Source organism: Aethalodelphis obliquidens, unplaced genomic scaffold, assembly GCF_003676395.1.
Source record: "Aethalodelphis obliquidens isolate GAN/ISIS:26980383/991018 unplaced genomic scaffold, ASM367639v1 scaffold4, whole genome shotgun sequence".
Classification (NCBI taxonomy): Eukaryota; Metazoa; Chordata; class Mammalia; order Artiodactyla; family Delphinidae; genus Aethalodelphis; species Aethalodelphis obliquidens.
The window spans coordinates 22,255,074-22,276,573 of record NW_020837948.1 but is presented as its reverse complement, the minus strand read 5'-3'; the positions used below and the strand labels follow the sequence as shown (position 1 = coordinate 22,276,573).

At 36.2% G+C, this 21,500-nt stretch overlaps 1 protein-coding gene across 8 annotated transcripts in view; it reads left to right on the top strand.

Moving 5' to 3' along the window:
• The window catches only part of COMMD10 (COMM domain containing 10), a 172,200-nt gene that overhangs the window by 137,447 nt on the left and 13,253 nt on the right, over positions 1 to 21,500 (top strand). For 4 of the 8 annotated variants that reach the window (XM_027099637.1, XM_027099657.1, XM_027099648.1 and 1 more), the window contains exons 6-7: positions 18,082 to 18,168; positions 21,286 to 21,345. In XM_027099637.1, coding sequence (XP_026955438.1) covers positions 18,082 to 18,168; positions 21,286 to 21,345 — 147 coding nt within the window. The remainder of the gene's footprint in view (positions 1 to 18,081; positions 18,169 to 21,285; positions 21,346 to 21,500) is intronic. The other 4 variants (XM_027099644.1, XM_027099666.1, XM_027099682.1 and 1 more) reach the window with 1 other exon arrangement.

Genomic DNA, 21,500 nt, shown 5'->3' with positions numbered 1-21,500 from the left:
ACTTGCTTAAGTGGTATTTTTATTTCATGGTAACAAATGGATTATTTTGATATATTCAGTACTCAGTATTGATCCATTTTATTAAAGTAGACATGTTATTTTCAAAAGTAGCATGGCAAGTCAGCATTTTGGTTGGTAAATTTTAACTTAGCAATATTAAAAGAAGTAAACCTTAGGTACTTTAATGGGGATTATAAAATAACTTCACTGTCTTGTTCCAGGCAAGATTCAGTAAAAAGCAAAAATCAGATATTATATTAATAGTCATGCAAAGCAATAACCAATCTGTGCAAGTAAATTACCTGCCTGCTAAAATGGACAGGTTGATTTTTTTGTAACCTCATTTTAATTAATTACATTTTTGGAAAATGAATGCAATTTTAAATTAGACCCCAGGCTTGAATGTCATATTTTTCATAATTGTATTTTGAAACAAAGTTTGCTAATAAGTGTTTAGAAGAGAATAAGGAAATATTGTCATTTACGTAGTTCTGGTTTACTTATGGTGTAAGTACTATATGATTTTTCATTAAACTCTTCAAAAATAGGAAGACGCGGGACAACACGTTCTCTTTGTGAAAGTTAGAAATTATTAACAAGTCAGTAAGATTGCTTTTGTTACATGGACTGCTTCATGGAGACTTACAAAATTTGATTTCGTTTTTGTCTTTTACTTTTTTCTAGAAAAACCAATTCCTACTTTAGAGACATCAGTAGCCCATAGAAACTTGTTGCTTTTCTTTTAAAAGTGCACCTGCATCCAAAACTGATTAAAAACCTACTGAAAAAGAAAGCTGCCATAATGAATTATATTTCTCAGTACTACCTAATTTGCCAATATGACTAGTTTTGATTAAAAAGAAGTTGATTATAATGTTCAAAACTGTTTATTGAATAGAAAACCTGGATGCAATCAGAAATCAGAGGTGTACCTATGGAGTTACTGATTCTGAAAATCTTGATGTGACAATTGCTGTTTCCTTTTAAGGTTTTACTGATCTTGCTAGGGTAATACTAAGTAGCTCTTCTACAGGCATTGGGAGGATTTTCTTGTTGGGGTGGGGAGATGGTGATGCTTTTATTTTATATTTATTTTTTTAGTAAGGTTAGAGTGATGTTACAGTGTATTCTTCTTTTTTTTTTTTTTTTTGCGGTACGCGGGCCTCTCACTGTCGTGGCCTCTCCCGTTGCGGAGCACAGGCTCCGGATGCGCAGGCTCAGCAGCCATGGCTCACGGGCCCAGCCACTCCGCGGCATGTGGGATCTTCCCAGACCGGGGCACAAACCCGTGTCCCCTGCATCGGCAGGCGGACTCTCAACCACTGCGCCACCAGGGAAGCCCTACAGTGTATTCTTATATTTTAGTAAAACTCTTTTGTCAAATTGATCAGTATAACCTGTAGCTGGGTATTTCTAAAAATATGTTATCATGACTAAAAGTTTTCATTTCATTGCATTTATTTGACATCTTTCTGGTTATTATTGACCAAAACACCTGACTCTTGCCTCTTCTTCTCTTCTTTCTGTGTATCCTTTTCTCATTTTTATTTTGCAGCCTTTTGTATATGTCCATATCTCTGGCTTCTTCATTCCTATCAACCAGCACTAATTTTTTAGTGCCTGACTTTTATCTTCACTTATCAACTAAAATTGTCCCTGTTTATGGTTTACCAACAGGCTCAATTTTCCTGTTCTGCATCTTCTTGATCTCTCATCAACCTTTGGTATTACTGGCTAGCCATTCTTAGTGTTTTGACTTCAGAAATATTCTTTTTTCCTTAGTCTTATAATAATTTTAGGTAACATTTATTGAGCACTTAATTTGTGTCATTCACTATGCCAAGCACTTTTCATGTCATATGATCTTTACTACAATCCTGAGATTAGTTACTATTATTATTCCCATTCACAGAAAAGGAAAGTGAGGAACTGAGAGATGAATTACTTTGTGTGAAGCCACACAACTATTAAGTGATGGAACCAGGATTGAAACACAGGCAGTCTGACTCAAGAACTGGTACTTTCAACTTCTAGATGCTACATCGCTTTTCTAATCAGTGTTTTCTCTCATCTTTTTCAGTTTGAGTCTAGGTTTTTATGTTTTCATTTGGCCTACTCTTACCTAAATATTATGTTAAACATTTCTGTATTCCTCAAAACTGTCCAAGTATCAGTCAGTACTTTTCAACCCACTAGGAGTTTAATACATGTTATGGACAAATTTCTTTTTGTTGTCCTTTGAAATTAAATTTAAGGAGAGCAAATCATTATAAGGTTCAAAGTTAGACCTAAAAGGATGTAGAAGTGACCTACATAGGTGTTTTTATCTTATCCATAATTCTTCAGTTTCCTAATTGCCAATACTATAACAAGACATTATTATGCTTGGATTTCATCATTAACAATTAAGATATGATTTTCTTAGAGTTTAAGACTGAATTTAAGGCCAGTTTTTTCCATGTTAATTATTTGAAAATGTGTAGCTCTACTCATTATAAAACGGATTATTGTCTAAGTATTGGTTGTCAGGTCCTAGTCTATGCATTCCCATGTCTTTTTACTCTAATAACTAAGCTAAAGATAAAATACCTATGAATTTTGTTCTTTACATTTTGTACCAGCAGAATGAAAATGATTTTTTATAACTTCAGTACTCATTTCCAAAATAATTTGAGGTACAAGTTAGGCCCGTTTGTACAATATTTGGCAGTATTTCTATGTCAAATATTTTACAACCTTGCATTTAATATGCCCCATGTATTATCAGGAGCCATTGTTTCCTTTTTAAAAATGAGTATAAAATTAATAAACAGTGCTTTGGAAATTATTTCTTTAGTGACTGTAATAGGAATAGTTCATCTAGCAAAGGAAAAAACTTGAAATAAGTTTTCCTATTTGGTTGTCATGACTAAAAATTTCTCTGCTTTTATAGAAGTTTAGTAATATAAGCAAGTTTTTATTTATACGCACACGTTTTAGATAGTGAATAGTTGCTATTTTGCTCTTTGAGGACTTTTCTTAAAAACGTGTTAAACAGATGTATTTGACTTGCAGCAAACCATAGTTCCTGAGACGATTAAGAGTTAGAGAGAGCTGGACGTTATCCATAGTGTGAACCTGTACCCTGTTGTTTAAAATGCCAGCTTGAGAGCCTTTAACTCACAGTGCGGCCCCTACATCAAATGAAACTGTTTCAGGTCCAAACCACCTCCTGCCGTTCAGGATCCATCTGGCCCTGCTTTCTCAGGTGTACATTTTCCTTAGATGAATCCTAGTGATTAAAATGCAGGACATGGTGCTGGGGGAAAAGAAGGGTTTTATTTTGCAGATTTATTCAACAATAATTCAGGTCAAATTTTCAGTGTATATTTGAAACCATAATATTGTTTAATATTCTAGTTCCCTTTAGTATGTAAAAAATTACCGCTTAAAGTTCAGCTAGTCAGAATATTCCTTCACTAAAATCTAGCTCTGTCATTTTATAATTCATTCCACAGCACCTCACATCACTGTTACCTCCACCATAGCACTTAGCATGCAGAGATTTGATTTTCTACAACTCTCAGTTTCCTCTCTTAACAGGAGATAAGAGGGCATTAGCTACAGTGCCATGTAAAAGACAAATCAAGGTTTAATTTGAAAACAGAAGCCTGCAGTTTTGAGGCCCACCTGTTGACATAACAGAGACAGCATTGTGATCTCCTTTATGACTTTTGGATCTGGGCCGTGCATCATATTGCTAATTTCTCACTGGCCTTTCTTAGCATGTTTTTTTTTTTTTTCCTAGTTAGGAGCTTGGTGGAGAGAGAGAAGATTTCTGTTAGATTTTGCACAATGTCTTCAGTTCCTTGAAAGGTGTGTCATCTAAATGCAAAACATGGTCAGTCCTTTTAGTCTAAGACTTGGTTGAATTATTTGCCTTGCCATTGAAAAGAATATTTAGTTCTTTAAAACTGTGTAAATGACACATAGTGCTTACCATACATGAGTTCATGTCCTGAAAATCTAAGATACTATGTTCAGAGTAGCTGGCATTCATTTTGTGTCACATATTCATGAAAAAGAATAGTGAAAATATTTCTGATACTAATATTATGTTTTAATCTCTGGATTAGGTCACCAGTGAAAATGGACCTAATAGACTCATTCTATTAAAGACATTTTATCTACTTCACAAAACAGTAACATACTTTTGCATTATTTGGTAGTCTGAGCACAAAAGACATTACATCCAAAAATAGCTGGAAGATGCAGTTTTAGTGTGAAGCAGTGTCATGTGGGAAAGGAAACCAACCCTCTGCATGCTCTCTGCCTAAAACATAATTCTCTACTTACTGGCTTTTTTCCACTGCCTTGGAAAGTCAGGAGTTTTCATGCAGTTCTAATAGTACTATTGAAATGGACCTTCATTATAGTACAGTTGTCTCTTGCTATCAGCAGGGGATTGGTTCCAGGATTCCTTGTGGCTACCAAAATCTGCGGATGCTCAAATCCAACAGTCTGCCCTCAGTAGATTCCACATCTGTGGTTGGCTGAACCCGCGGATGAGGAACCTGCAGATACAAAACCTTCTGACCGAGAGGGCTGACTGTATATTTATTGAAAAACTCCATGTATAAGTGGACCCGCTTAATTCAAACCCTAGTCATTGAAGGGTCAACTACTGTATTAATGTATGTAAATGTATATGGAAAGGCCCTCTCTGACAACCCATAGGTATGAAAATACTTAGCTTTCAGAATCGTAACCCACATTTAGCTTAGGTCTAAAGGATGTTACATCTTTTCTGGAAAGTAATTTATTTAGACAACATTTATATAACTCTTTGTATTTAATTATTAATCTACTAGTTGCTCATTTAAAATGTTACATTTAAGAGAGATTTTGGTTTTGGTTTTCCCTGCTCAGTATTTTCCATGTGGCTTTATTTTCCACTTGATTTGAAAAGCCAAAAAAGATTCTATTCAATTTAGTAAGCATTTATTAAATATTTGTTATGTTCAAGGCCCTGGGCTAGGTGCATGTGGAGCGTAAGCAATGATGACTATGATGATGATGACAAGGATTGTAAACACTTGCAATCATTGATTACTTACTGAATACCAGGTCAGGCAGCTGGCCTAAATGCTTCTACACATAATACCTATTTAATCCTTCTGTCCCTGTCAGGTAGGTGCTATTATTATCCCCATGTTACAAATGAGGAAACTGAGGCATAGAACATTTCATAATTTGTTCAAGACAGTGACTTGTGAAGATGGGTTTAAAACACAAGCAGTTTGACACTCAAGATCCTACCATAAAGGAGCTTGCGTCCTACTGGAAATGTGATGGTATATTCACAAGGAAAATGCAGTACAAGGTAGAATATGTTAGATGCTGCACTACTAGCTGAAGTGTGGAAGATATTGGAGCTCAGAAGGAGACATGCATTTCTTTGGGGAGATGGGGGAAGGCCTCATGGAAGAGGTGCCTCAGCTGGGTTTTGCCATGTGTAAGTTAGAAGAGTACATTCCCATTGAAAGGGGAAGTGGGAATAAAGGCATTGTTTTGAGAAAATACAGAAGTGTTCAAGGGTAGTAATAAGCAAATTTGTATAGCATCCTTGTAGAGGTAGCAGGGAGAAGATAATTCAACTTGCACTGTAGAAGGATTAAAGTGGCAACCTGGGGAATTTAAACTTCTGCCAGTAATGAAGACTCTTTGGAGGATCTAAACTCTAGAAAAAGAAGTTCATGATCAGAATTGGATGGACTGAAGGGGGAAGAGAAGAACGGCCATGAGACTTTTTAAAACTTGGGCAGAGAGCATATTTAGTAATTGCGTCAGATATTTGAAATATATTTTACTCTGTAACTAAATGAAAACTAGGATGGCTGAAGTTAATTTGAATACATGGAAAAGAAAGATCTTCGTGCTTACACAGACCCTTAAATATGCATAGGTTTTCATTTAAACTTGAGAACTCAATTTTCTGGTATTATTATAGATTCAAATTATAGATTATTTTTAAATGGAATTGTTATATTTTCTTTTTTAACTATAGGAGACTGTTTCAATGGAAAGGATTATCCAAGATGGAATCTGGACAAAGTTTAACACCTCTTTCTTATAAAGATGTTATAAAATATTTTATAGATTTTAATGTTTTACATCTAATCTTAGAAGATATCCTCTTAAGCTGAAGTAATAGGTCTGAGTTGATGCAACAGAAATAAATCTGTTGATACCTTCTAAAGAATTCCTCCTATTATGCTTTCATTTAAATCTCTTTCCATAACCTGACAATATGTAAAGTACAACATTAAAGAGAGTTGCACTCAAAACACAATTTCATCTTTAGTCGTGTGAATGGTTACATGTGAATACCTTACTTCATAGCACTGAAACAGTATTCTCTGAACATAGTATTTCTAGAGGAAAGATTTCCTATCATGGCTGCCAGGGGAAAGCTGAAACACTTGGAGAAATTTTGGGCCACTCACCAAACCTGTGATTTCCTAACCCAGTTTGTCAACCAAGTTATACTGAGGTCATTATGCAGGCTGTGATTTCTCCTTAATGATTTTCATATTTTACTTCATAGGTTATGTTGACCTTTGGATTTCAGGCAGTAAATAAAATTTAAAAATCTTAGTTTAAGTTAGAAAAAATTGAGTTATTCTGTACCATATTTTTGTCCAGTATCTTTTTTCAAGCATTTTCATGTTACTTTTTATGATTTTTGTATAATAAAGTGATATATTTTTAGATTTGTCCCTTATCCTTTTCTAAAAACAACTCTAAATATACTGATTCTTTTTGGTTATTTTAGCCTCTTCCTAATGATCACCTCCCTCCCAACTTTCCATGCATGTGCTATGTACTGAGAATGATTTCTAACCATTATTTTGGTTCCTTAGATTGTAAGCCATCTTAGCTTACATACATATAGGTTATTAAAGAAGATAATGGGCTCTCACGTCTTCTGATCTGTGCCTTGCCAGTCTTAGTTCTTTATTTTTTATTAGAGGAATAAGGGATAGACATGGGAGAAGTAGTGAATACTCTTTATCCCATTTCTGCATATTCAAATCCCATCTTCAAACACTAGGTCTAATTTTGCCTCTATTACAAATTTGCAATGAAAGTAAAAGAGATATTAGTTGCCATTTTTTCTCTTTCTTTTCAACTTTCTAATCTAAGGTTAATAATTGGAGGGCATTTAAAAAATCATTAATCTTGATGTAGTTAAGAACTATATTTGTACATTTTTAAGTCTTTTGTTTGTTGTTTCTCATTTCCTTCTTTGTATTTTTATTTCTAGTAAATCTTTGTCCTTCTACTAAAGGGAAGGAGACAAGATGAGTGGTGGCAGACTTAACTGTATTCTTTATTTACTCTTTTTTTTTTTTTTTTTTTTTTTGCGGTACACGGGCCTCTCACTGTTGTGGCCTCTCCCGTTGTGGAGCACAGGCTCCGGACGCGCAGGCTCAGCAACCATGGCTCACGGGCCCAGCCGCTCTGCGGCATGTGGGATCTTCCCGGACCGGGGCACAAACCCGTGTCCCCTGCATCGGCAGGCGGACTCTCAACCACTGCGCCACCAGGGAAGCCCCTATTTACTCTTTTTTAAGGACAAAATGTTAACCTGAATTATATCTGGGTATTGGGTTACATGCCTGTCAGCTCTGTTAGTCTCTGTAAATTTTTAATATTTTAAATATTTCATAATTAAAAAGGAAAAGGTAGACTGGGAGAGGTTTATGGAAAGCTTTGACTTCTAGCCAAAAGAGGTAGAACTTCAATTGTTGGTAATGGGGGAGATACTATTTTTAGTAGAAAAGCAACTTGATGAAAGTGGCACTTTAAAAAACTGAATTTGGCATCTGTATTTAGAAGAATCTAGAGAATAATGAGACTGAAGAAAAGAAATTTAAGCGAATTCAGCATTCTGATTTTTGAGGACTTTGTGCTTAGACCAGGGGGAATAGGAAGGAAAGGGCAAGGGATGCTGCTTTGTTTAATAGTTTTGGTAAGCATTTCCAAATGAAAGTGTAGGTATATTACTAATGCTGCATAATGCATTTCGTGTGCTTGAGAGCCTATCTCAGATCTAGTTCCTGCTGCATAAATACAAGTGCTCTTCATGAACTAGGCTAACATTTCAAACCAAGACCAAACTGAGAGCATGACCAGTAATATGGTTCTTACTCCCAAGCCACCCACATGGAAGATCATTTTTTAAGAAGGGCATCAGTTAGCTCTGTTACCAATAATACTGTTTTCCAATTAGTCTGGCCCATCTAGAAGTAGCCTTTGTCTATTTGAAAGAGGTCTGATTTGCAACATAGTCATTGGCTGCTTCTACAGGTTTCCACAGACTTTTATTTTAAGCCAGTATCTTCATAAATGGCTAAAAGAGAAACCTTTAAACCATTATTTCACCCCACTTAAAATAATATTGCTCCACACGAATACCCTGTATTTTTACAAAATCATTAACTTTTTCCAACTCCGTGACACAACTGAGTAGTTTTTTCACAACTATTTTGGGTAAATCCCACCAACCTTATCAATTTTTCATTTGTTAATAACTCAGATGTGACTTGAAAGTAAAAATTACTTGTAATCACTTTGGGGTTACACAGATTTAACTTGTTCTTAAATTAGGTTGTATTCCAGTCATCTGTGGAATAATCTATGTCTTAATTCCCTGTTACCTTTGTCTGATTTTAAAGCAGCCCTATGTGACCTATAATCAAAAAGTGATGTTTGGTGGATACTTTTACCATACTGTCATTTTTTTCCCATCCAGGTTAGGAAATGTATTTGAAATCCTTGTTTATTTTCTAGCACTGTAAAATGCTAGAAATTCTATAAAGCAAGTTCAAAATTATTATTGACTTTTTAATATGTTATTTAAAGGTTTGTTTCATTAACTTGGCCTAGGTCACAAAGCTCATTAATATTAATGACTAGGCTAGAGAGGCTTGTAGCCTCTCTAATCATCAACAGAAACAAAACGTTAAACCAAATTGTGTCGCTTTATTATGTTATGAATCATTTTAGGCAAAGACCACATACAACAAGCAAGAGCTAAACAGTCCAGTTTTAATGTTTCTGATTCAAACCTTTGGCTTTTTATTTCTCTTCGTAGAGGAACTAGAGTTTTAAAATTGACACGCAAACAATTTTTTTATGGACTTCGTATGAATATATAATTCATTAAAATAAAACACTTGGAGCTAATCATTCAAAAAAGCATTTTTTATTAATAAACTTTAGAAAAAAGATAAAGCTTGGGGAGGGCTTCCCTGGTGGTGCAGTGGTTGAGAGTCCTCCTGCCGATGCAGGGGACACGGGTTCGTGCCCCGGTCCGGGAAGATCCCACATGCCGCGGAGCGGCTGGTCCCGTGAGCCATGGCCGCTGAGCCTGCGCGTCTGGAGCCTGTGCTCCGCGACGGGAGAGGCCACAACAGTGAGAGGCCCGCGTACCGCAAAAAAAAAAAAAGATAAAGCTTGATTTTTAAAAATACCAATTTTAAAATCACATTTTTTTTCTCTTAAAGAAGTTTGCATGATATAAGGTCTTACTACCGTTTGAAAATGTATATAAATGTGAGCTCCTAAGTGATGTATTCTATTTATTCCAAAGATCTAACAGCCTCTGCAGCTGTCTCTAGGCCTTTCCTATAAAACAGCAGTGCATCAAATGATAGTGAAGAGGGCCTGAAATTTCAACCTTGACATGAGTATTTATGCTGTATTCAAGAGAGATGATTTTACTTACTTCCACTTACATATAAACAGCAGGTTCTTTTAAACTGGTAGTAGTGAACATAATGTGGAATATGAATGCTTATTAGGTCACTTTTGTTAAGTAGAACTAATAATTTGAGATGTTTGTGTACAATAGGGGTTGGCAAACTTTTTTTCTGCAAAGGGCCAAATAGTAAATATTTTTTAAAAGCTTCCAGGCTGTGCAACTCCACTATTGTAACACAAAAGCAACCACAGACAATACATAAACAAATGAGTGTGTCTGTGTTCCAGTAAACCTTTATTTATGAACACGGACAGCAAGCCAGGTTTAGCCTGTGGACTGTAGTTCACCAACCCCTGGTCTACATTCATTTGAATTCCTCACTTTCTACTCACCTTTTTAATCTACTGGTATTGGCTTCTCCCTACCAACCCACCAAAAATACTTCTGCCAATGTCAGTAGCATTCTCTTTGTCATCTAAAATAAAAACTTACCAGTCCTTTTCTCAGTTGGTTTTGGGGAGCCTTGACACTTGAATCATACCTTCCTTCTTAAAACTCTTTCTTTAGGGTGTGTGATAGCACTTGTATAGTTTTTATCCAACTTTGCTCAAGGCATTCCTCAGGTTTTGTTTTTGCAAAGCTCCACTTTTTATTATAGCCTATTCCTTAAATATTAGTGTGCATTAGGGATCCATTTAAATTTTATATTGTTTCCAGAATAGGCAAATCTATAGGCACAGAGAGTAGATTGCTGGTTGGGACAAGGAGTTAGGAGGGTTGGTGGATGATAGCTAAAGGGCATACAGTTTCTTTTTGGGGTGATGAAAATGCTCTAAAATTAATTGTGGTGATGGTTGCACAATTCTGTGAATATACTCAAAACCATTGATTATACACTTTAAATGGGTAAATTGTATGGTGTATGATCATCCTCATAAGGCTGTTAAAAAAGTGTAAGTAAGTTAAATTCTCCAATGTCATTATTTTTCCTAAATTAAAAATTAAACCTACGTTCCACCCTTTACTCAAGTACCATAGTACAGACTGAACTATCTCCCAGTGCTGTTCTGAATTCATAGTAGCATGCCCCAGACACTACGTTTTAAATGTAAAATGAAAATCTTATTTGAGCTCCAGATATATTCAGAATTATAGAAAAATATTAACTTGTTAGAACCATTTCTTTGTTAAAATATGCATTATTAGTTCATTTGATGATTCCAAGAGGAATTTGCAAATTATAATCAGGTAATGAGGTTAGCAGGGAACTAACGTGGATGGAAAAAAATGAGCTCAATCTTCATCTGTCACCATTACAAGTTAAAAATTTGTAATGGAACAACGTGATTACAAGTTAACAATTTCTTCTAGATGGTTACTGCCTTAAATTAACCCATAATCAAATTAGTATTATAGCTGCCTGTCTTTAGGATTTGGGGTCCACATGTGTTGAGGGTGAAATAGAGAGTTTCCTATTATTATATTGCAGGTTAACAGTGGATTTTCAGATGGCACTTACATGATAAATTCAGTGCCCTCCAGAACATGGAGCAAATATTGAACTTACCATTTTTATTTTTCAGAAACAGAGCTTCCAGTTAGCTGTTAAGAAGTGTAAATTGTAACGAAATTGTGAAATTAATACTCATTTAGGTGCACATATTCATTCTCTTTTCCTTGCAGACTGACCTGACAGCACAATATGGAAAAAAATTAAACCGACTTATGTTTTTAATTGTTTTTTTCTCAACACTGCGAATTACATTAGGTTGTTTAGTTTAGGATGCAAAGTACATAGTAGCTCTTGAAAGTACACACACACCATCCAAATTTCTATGAATTTACTATGAGTACAGTAATGTGATTTTATGAACAAAGGAGAAACCCAAACTTGGACACTGAGCTCATAGTCTTTAAAACTACGTATTGAAAACATAGTATGATTTCAATTTGATATCTGTAGTTTACCCGGAATCCTTCAGCTAGGATACTAATACATGTTTTGAGAAGTTAAGTAATGCAGCTATTCCTAAATCTGTAATGATAATGCTTCAGTAATCAGATAAGTATTTATAATTAGAATAAAGTATAATTTTCAGAAAAAGATAGCATCACTTATAATATTTATACAGGAAAAAACTCCATTTTTTTGCTGTCAGTGCTCTTCTTAACATAATTTCTTACTATATTTAAGGAGCTTCATGTAATCATATTCAAAACCTCTTATCTTGCTGATTATATTCAGCAACCATAGCTAAACATTTCAATACCAAAGCTGAAAATCGTAATGACATATCAGCATACACATAATAAATTAGAGTTAATGAATACTATAGAAGGTGCATTTTGATTGGCTCCAAGTTTGCGATCTGCTCATGCATAGCACACTGTTAATTTTTAAAAGGACAGAAAATATGGTGATGATATGACTGCCAAGCATATTGTTTTGTCTACGCAAGAATAAAGTAATATTTTAGCCAGAATGAAAAGAGCGTACACAGATAACGGAGTAAATGTTCTAACAGCTGAAGTATATATCCCAGATTAAACATTTAGTGGCAATATTTCATACACACTTTTACACAATTTTTATATTGAATAAAGATTTCTGGCCAAAAGTGGTTTATTGTTACGTTGACAGCCACAACTGCTGTATTTTTAGCTAAGTATGTACAAAACCTCGAGTCTTCAGCTTTCACCAGTTTGAGACAGGCACCTTCAAGTATGAGAAGCCATTTTTCAAGCTAACTAGAGAATCAATACTTAGAGTTTAATTTTTGTCCTATTTAGCCTACATATTTACTGAGTAAGCAAGAGTTATAAGACCTGTCTGCTGTCAGCATTGGGGAAAATGCAATAGAATACTTCGAAAACATTGTCATCAGGCAAAATCCATTTATTCTGATACTTTCCATATATAATATTTTTTAATATTTTTCCCCCAGTGGGGTGAGAGGGAACATATTTAAATTTAATTCTTAAAATTAAGCTCAATAACCATATATTGTTATTAAGTACTATGATCAAGTACCATACTAGGCTATTAGACTACAATAAAGAAAATAAAGGCTAGCCCCTCCCTTAAAGAGCCTACCATCAGTGGAACAAATGTAAGTAATTCCATACAGTATAATAGGGAAAGGCAAAGATAGAGGTATGCATAGGGTGCCGCAGTGTCAACTGAGCTGAGTATTAAAGGATCTAGCCAAATGAAATAGCTGGTATATGCGCATGTGTGTATGTCCATGCACACACAGGAGCAGTTGGGAGCATTACTGGGAGAAGACAGGGAACGGCGTGAACAAAGACCTGAAGTATGCAGAATGCTACTGGTACTGCTGGTGCATGCAGCACATTAGGAGGGTATTAGGAGATGGGGCCATAGGTGGAGTCATGGGCCAGGTTTTGGAAGTCTTGAGTGCCATGTTAATGAGCTAGAAATTTGCTTTTGCTGTTTATGTACTGCCTGTATTCTTAAACAGATAAGCATTTTGTCAAACTATACTTTTCAAAGGTTGAAAAAAGACAAGTTACAATTGGTTGATTTGACCCTGGGGAAATGCCTTTTGTGGCTTGTATTTGTTGCAGTCGTCTTTTTATAACGTCTATCAAACTTTGACATAAGCTCAGGGTTTTCAGTTTGCCCACTGCCCTCCTCAAAAAAGCAGGGCCAATGCCTGTGAGGTTTTGGAGCCTGCTAGGCTAGACAATGTTTTAATGAAGAGCTTCTGGAATCATAGGACTTGAGGGAGCAACAGAAATCAGCTCCATATTCAGGTGAAAGTAGTGATTTTCTTGCTCCGTTTCTCTGTATGATGTAGTATATTCATTGGGCTAACAGTTTTGTTTATATAATTGGAATTAGAATTTTAAACATGGCAATTGTATTGTGTTAACTTTTGTGAAATTTTCACAGTAGCTTTTTTTAAAAAAAAAATAATGTAACTGAGACAAAGAGAGTTGCTTATATTTTTTTCTGAAAATTTTTGAGAAATTTAAGACCTTCACCTGACATTTTACATCTCTTACTTGGCATCTCATCAGCCATATTTATCAAACTATTTACCCTCAGCAAAGCTTTTATGTATTTCTGTGTATAATGAGTTAGAGAAGGGAAGCAATTGTGCAAATTCATGGGAAGAATTTTTTTTCTATAAATTAGCTTGATATGCAGGTGAAAGTGTTGTTTTATCTTGAGTTACCATAATAATGCAGTAGAAAGAACAATGACTAGTTCCACTGCTGTATACTTTATATGAGTTAGTTCATCTTTTTAAGACTAGTTTTCTCATCGGTTAAGTAAGACGGTTGAACTATGTTATTCCTAAAGCTCTTTCTTACTGGCATTTTTTGGTCCTCTAACTCCCTCAGTTCCCCAATTCACTTTGCTTATAGAGGTGTGCCTTTCAACATCCTTGAGTCATAGAATTGAAAAGGACCTTGGGAGATTGTGTAGTCCAACCGCCGTGCAGAAAAATGGAAATTTGCTCTTTCCCTCTACCTAGAATGTTTTGCTTCCACCTTCTCAAGCTAGCATCCTCTGAATCGGAGCTGGTTGTAACCCCTTTTGTTGCTAGGATTAATTCCATTGATCTGACAATGAGCAGAGAATCCCTTCTTTCTCACTGTTCCATGTACATTCTTCTTATAGTTGGAAGCTTAGCTGTAAAGGGCAACCTGCCTACCTAGAAAAGGATCTTTCTTTGGTCAAGAGTATATGGCTTATTCATCTCTGTATCAGTACCGTTTAGATGTTTATTGAATAACTGTATATTATTGGGTGGCAGAAATGGTTCATGTTCATGTACATGAGTAGAGTTTCACTAACTATTCAATAATAGTGAAGATAGTCAACAAATAATAATAGAAATACTGGAATATTTTTACAGTGATCTGTAACTGTATATAGGTACAGTTGTAGATAATACAATTTTTAGATGTATTTATTTAATAAATGGTACCTAATGATTTGTTTTATAAACCCATTCAGTAGAACTTGAAATATTAATTAAATATTATAGCTATCCATCATTTCTGTAAGTGAAAAGGAGAAAACTTCCTCTCTAAGTCCCTAGCAAATTATTTTTAGATTTAACCAGGACAAGAGATTAGTAGTTTTTCTTTTACTGGAATCCTCTACTCCTGATTTTCTAGATGAAAAGATAATTGTATGATTTCTAATTCTAATATCCTACTTAATTTTAAAAGCTAAGCAATGTAAAGTTGGTTTAATTCTTATCTATTTATATCTGTTATTTAGAGGTTATTTCTGCTTAGATAATTTGTGATGAGGTTAATACATTTCTCTCTTGGAAAATGTATGTGTTCCTAATTTCTAACTAATGGGAAAGCAGACGATCTTTTTACTGTCAGCTTTCATCAAGTTAGACCTCTCTGAAGACCTTACTAAATTCTATTTCCATGGGAATTTTGCTAATGGGTATGTGCAACATTATCCAGGTGCTTGCAGACAGGATTACAAATTAAAAATAAAAGAAATGGGTGAACAAATACATCTTTCTTCTCTTTTAAGAAATTGGCAGAATGATACTCTTTGCACTTTCATTTTCACTTGGCAGTGTTTTCAGATAGGGTGCAGGAAGTCTGCGTGGTATTAATGCATGAGACCAGCTTAGACAACATAAGTAATGAATTTCCTAAATGGGTTCTTGGTTGCAATCTTATATGTATAAAGCAGAAGAAAGAGAGTAAATCTTCTAGTCTGTGTATATTTAGTTAACAATATTAGTGAGTTTAATGGGTCTTACTGGAAAATGGAACGTTGAAGGCAAGCCACATAGTTTTATTGCCTGTGTGCCAACTTACTAAATTATTTTGATTCATGTCATAAATGCCATATATTTCCACATACCATGCAGAAAACATTTGTGGACTTGGTGATACTCATCATTTATGAAACACCTACCTACCTTAAATATTGGAGTTCCGAAGGGTTCTGTCTCAGGCTGCCCTCTCTTCTCATACTGCATTCTTCTCCTGGGCAGTCTCATTCAGTTTTAAATAGCAATATATCAGTAACTCCCAAATGTATATCTCTTATCTAATTTCCTTTTCTGTCTTTCCAGACTTATTTCAGATATTTTCAGGGAAATATCACAGACGTATCAAGCTAATTGTGTCTGAAACTGCACTTTTGATTCTCTTTTTCGCATCTACTCCTCTAGTTTCCTATCTCAGTTGCATCCATCAGTTTCTCTTGCCGGAAACTCGAGAGTCATTCTTGACCCCACCTATTCCTTCACCTCCTCCCCCAGCTCAAGTCTTTCACTAAATGCTATCTCTTCTACCTCTTAAACCATTTTTCAAGTTTTTTTCACTTTTCTCTATCACTGTTGCCATCACATTAGATCAGGTCACTATCTTTTGCCTAGACGAATGCAATATAGCCTCCTAACTGGTTTCTCCACATCTAGTTTGTCCAGCTCTAATCCATTTACAAATAAAACCGAAAGTGACTCGTTAATATGTAAATACAATTACATCATTCTTAAAATTCTCCAGTGGCTTTCCGTTGCTCTTAAAGATCTTCTCTCTGTCCCAGAAGAGATGATGGGGCCTATTGTTAGTTTGCTGGGACTGCCATAACTGTACCACAGACTGGATGGCTTAAATGACAGAAATTTATTTCCTCACAGTTCTGGAGGCTAGAAGTTTGAGATCAAGGTGTCATCAGGATTGGTTTCTTCTAAGGCCTCGCTCCTTGGCTTGTAGATGGCCGTCTTCCTCCAGTGTCTTCATACAATCGTTCCTTTGTGTGTGTCTGTGTCCTAATCTCTTCTTATAAGGACAGTAGTCATATTGGATTAGGGTCCACCCACATGGGTTTGTCTTTTTATTGTTGAATTATAGGAGTTCTTTATATATTCTGGGTGCTATACTCTTATTAGATAATGATTCACAAATATTTTCTCCTATTCTGTGGGGTTTTTTTACTCCTTTACTTCTTGTAAATCTTAACTCCAATGTTATCAGCTCAGTGAGACCCTTTTTGACCATCTAACCTTGAATCTCCACCTACCTACCCCCAAACACACATTCCCTCTCCCTGCTTTATTTTTCTTCCTAGCATTTATCACCAACAAACATTTCTATATGTATGTTGTGAATTATGATGATGATTTTATTATTATTGTTATTATTGTCTTTATTACATTTCTTGTTTATTGTCTGTTTTCTTCAACTAGAATATGGGGGATTTTGATTTCTATTGCTCATTGCTCTTTACGTAGCACCTAGAACAGGCCTGTAGGCCTTTAATAAAAGTTTATTGAGGGCTTCCCTGGTGGCTCAGTGGTTGAGAGTCCACCTGCCGATGCAGGGGACACGGGTTCGTACCCCGGTCCGGGAAGATCCCGCGTGCCGCGGAGCGGCTGGGCCCGTGAGCCATGGCTGCTGAGCCTGCGCGTCCGGAGCCTGTGCTCCGCAACGGGAGAGGCCACAACAGTGAGAGGCCCGCGTACCACAAAAAAAAAAAAAAAAAGTTTATTGAATAAAAAGGAATGAATTTAACACATAACAGTGCCGGGTTTTTTTTTAAATGGGGAAATATAGCACACATACAGAAAAAGAGCACAGTAATTTGTCAAAAAAAAAAGAACACCCTTTTACCTACCACCAAGATCAAGAAATAAGTTATTGCCTAATTTATAATAACAGTCAATAATAAGAAGAAATCAGAAGCCTCTCTTATGCCTCCTCCCAATTACTGCCTCCTTTCTGCAGTCACCCGGAGGTGATCAGTATTTTGGTATTTCTGGTAATATTTTTGTTGCTTTACTTTATACTTTTACCACCTAAGCATTTGTCTCTAAAACCTTTTCTGTTATTTTTTTAAATATTCATATGCATGCAGTTAATCATACATGTTCTTCTGTGCCCCCCGCCCCGATGTTCAACTTTATTTTGTTAGTCATGCATGATACTGTATTTGGCTGTAGTTTATTTTCATGTCTGTATAACATTCCATTGTATTACTATACTACAACTTACTTACATATTCTTCTGTTGAAAGAAATTTTGGTTACTTCCATTTTTAGCTCTTTTGAATCATAATACTATCAATATTCTTGTACCTATGTCATGGTGCCCAAATGTGTACATTTCTACTGAGCTCAATATTAATACCTAGCAGTGAATTTCTGGGTCATAGGGTGTGTATATATTCAGCTTTAGTAAATAATGCCAGACAAGTTTCCAGGGTAGTTAGAAAATTTTCACCCCTTCCAGCATATATTTTCATATGTTTTTGTTTGGACATCCTTTTTTGGGAAGTGCCTGTTCAAGTCTCTTGTTTTTTTTTTTTTTCAAATCAGATCAAGACTGTCAGTCCAGGGTACTCATGGGCAATCTGGATGCACCCCTTTCAGCTGGGGGAACTGCCAGGAACCCTACCAAGAAAGGTAGAAAAGGGCCGTTCCTAATTATTCTCCCCCACCCCCAACCCTTGTGTTCCACCACCAGCCAGGCTTCCAGATCATTCACATTGGCTAGAGTCCCTTTTAACAATCGAATCTGGCATCTGAGGGTCTCCTGATGGTGTCCTCCTTCTCCCCAGCCAAATGCTACCACCCAGGTGGCTTTTTTTTATTATTATTGAGATATAATTGACATAAAATGGTATTAGTTTTAGGTGTACAACGTAATGATTGTACATACATTTTCTGAAGAGTAAACAATGAAGTTTAAAGAGTTGATTCTCATTTGATAAGCAGATTTGTCACTTTCTGGTTATATTCTCAAGGAAATCTAGGAGTGTGCTTTCCTCCCAAAAATGCTGGAGTCCCAGGGGTGATTTTGATCAGGTCTACTCCTAATGTTTATGGGACCTGAAGAAAGAGTAAAAATGGAGGCCATCATCCATTCTAAATTTAAAGTCATAAATAAAGTTACCAAACTGTTAAATGAAACGTGAACTGTACTTTTTTCTTGATAAGGTACTTTTGTACAATGTCCTGGAAGGCCAGATTTGAGTTTAAGATTCTTAGACTCTGTGGGGTTGCATGTCAGAACATGACAATGTGGGAAGTTGTCCCCTGGCCAGCACCCCCCTTTCCTTTTTTTTTTTTTGCGGTATGCGGGCCGTTCACTGTTGTGGCCTTTCCCGCTGCGGAGCACAGGCTCCGGACGCGCAGTCTCAGCAGCCATGGCTCACGGGCCCAGCCGCTCCGCGGCATGTGGGATCCTCCCGGACCGGGGCACAAACCCGCGTCCCCTGCATCGGCAGACGGACTCTCAACCACTGCGCCACCAGGGAAGCCCCCCCCTTTCCTTTTTATCCTACACATCTAAGCTCCATCCTTACTTCCCTAAACGTAAAAAACAACTGCCACTGGCCACCCCTTAGGTAAACATAGATTCTCAAAATTTGGGATAATCTCTCTACACATAGACATGAAACACTTAAAACCACTCCCATACTCTTCCATATTCTCATGGTCTTCTCTAAGTCATTGTGAGTTGAATGGGAAATGATAATGATAATAGCTACCCATTATTATGTCAAGCATAAGAAATTTTATATCAGGTATCAGTTTTTTTCCTTCGTGGGGCTAAGTATTTCAGTAAAGTAAGACTAAATTTAGTTGACCTTTGAACAACACAGGTTTGAACTGCACAGGTCAATTTATACTTGGATTTTTGTCAATAAATACTGTGGCCCTACTTCATCCACGGTTGTCTGAATCTACGGATTCGCAACCACAGATCTGGAGGGGCATTTATGGGACTTCATCCGGAAAATTTAGTATCCACAGCAGGTCCTGGAACCAGTCTCCCGCAGATACTGAGGGATTACTATTATGGATGGATGGATAGGTGTATGTGTGTGTGTGCCTGTGTGTGTAAAATAAACATATCCATATATATGCACACACTCATGCACACACACACATTATTTTAGCTATTGTTATTTTAAGAAGTATTTTTTTAAAGTTACCTTCCTTCCCTTTCCTCAGGGTAACATTTTAGAAAACACTACCCTGAAAGAAAGCAAAGCAAAGTACAGGAAACAAGAGCCTAGCTTGGCTGCTACCTCTAGGGGTACATCAAATGAGCTGTTCACATACTGATTCAGTCTTCAGTCTCTCCTAACTTTCGGCTGGGGAGGGGGTGGTAAAGAAATGAACTTGCTTTGCTTTTCCCTAGGGTAAACCTAGGTTTATCATTCCCCTTTAACTGCTGGAAGGAAATATAGCACTGCTAGATAATGCCGATTCAGCCTTTGGAGGTTTCAGGATATGTGCCAGTTAACCAACTGATTCTTCTAATATGATTTGAAAAATTTATAGTTCTTTTTTTTATCATTCGTAAACGATAAGGCTTTAAAGCCGGTATGCTTCTTCATTCATTTTGAAACTTACATGGGTGTATAAGAGAAAACAAAGAAAGGAATTGGAGCCTATGTGCTTAGGCTTCATGGAAAGGGAGGTGCCGTTTCTGAGCAGAGCCCCACTGACTCTTCTAAAATTAGGAGAAAACTTGTTTTCAAAACGTTGGCTTTGTGAATGGAAGTGGAAATCATTAAAACAAATAAAACAAAAAAAAGTGAGCATAGAAACTGAGAAATAGAATTAATACAGTGTTGGAAATGACCATAGGCAATTAAGTGCATGAATCAATGTCTGTTTGCAACAGTTTTCCACTTCTTCAATTCATGGTGCCTGTTGTATGTCACGTGAGCATGACAGTATGGTCAGAGCGGGTGATACATTCTTGGTATTCTCTCCCCATTAACTTTCACTTCCCAAAGGTACGTTGAGTAAAATAAACATGTTTGAACAATTTTCAGAAACAGTGTTTCCTCAGTTTACAAAGTCAACCAAAAGCGGACTGGGGTGGGTTGGGTTAATGTTGCACTTTACTGCACTATCATGCATACGTACACAGTATTACTTAGCATCTGTAGCATCCATAACGATTTCTCTATTGCATTTGAGGTGAAAGGAATGAGCAGGTTTAAGTCCCAGCTTTGAAGCTGTTGTGTTGTTAACTTGTGCTGAGTCTGTACATTACAAAAGGTAACAATCTCAGCATGTTAAGATCATAACTGTTAGATTAATGCTTGGAGGCAGCAGCTGTGCTGATGTGAGGCATTAATGGCTGGATGAGTTCAATCAGATATGCTGCCTCCAGTGTCTTTGTGTAATGGTATTTACTAGATTTCAAATGGACTGCTGAGAAAGATGAAATATAATCTCATGTATTATCTCTGTCTTGAAAAAATATGTAATGAAATTGTTCTCTTGTTGGAATATATTTTATTAACCTCTGTGGAGTCAACTTAAAGAACAGATGCCCCTATAGAGTTGAAACCTTTTGCTAAAGTGGAGTGTTAGTAAATGTATTTTTGAGTTCTTGGAACAGTGGGGTTGAGTAGAGGAGGTAAGTTTGGTTTGTTTGGTTTTTTTAAACCACTCAGAATAATATGGCATATTCTGAGGCTAGCTGGAGAGGAAAAAAAAATGCAATGTAAATTGTACACAACTAAACTTTTTCCTTTCTTTCTTTTTTCTTTACAGAGCCTGAAGAAAGTTCTTGTGGAATTCAGTCACAAGGAATTGTTTGATTTCTATAACAAGGTCTGTATTTTTTAAATAATTTCTGGTAATGTAGGGTTTTTCACATTGTTTCCTCCACTTTATGAATTCTTATTTTTAAATGCCCATTACAGAGTTGAGTTCTTTAAACTTCCCTTATAAACATCTTATGTTTCACAGTAGGAAGCATTGCCAAG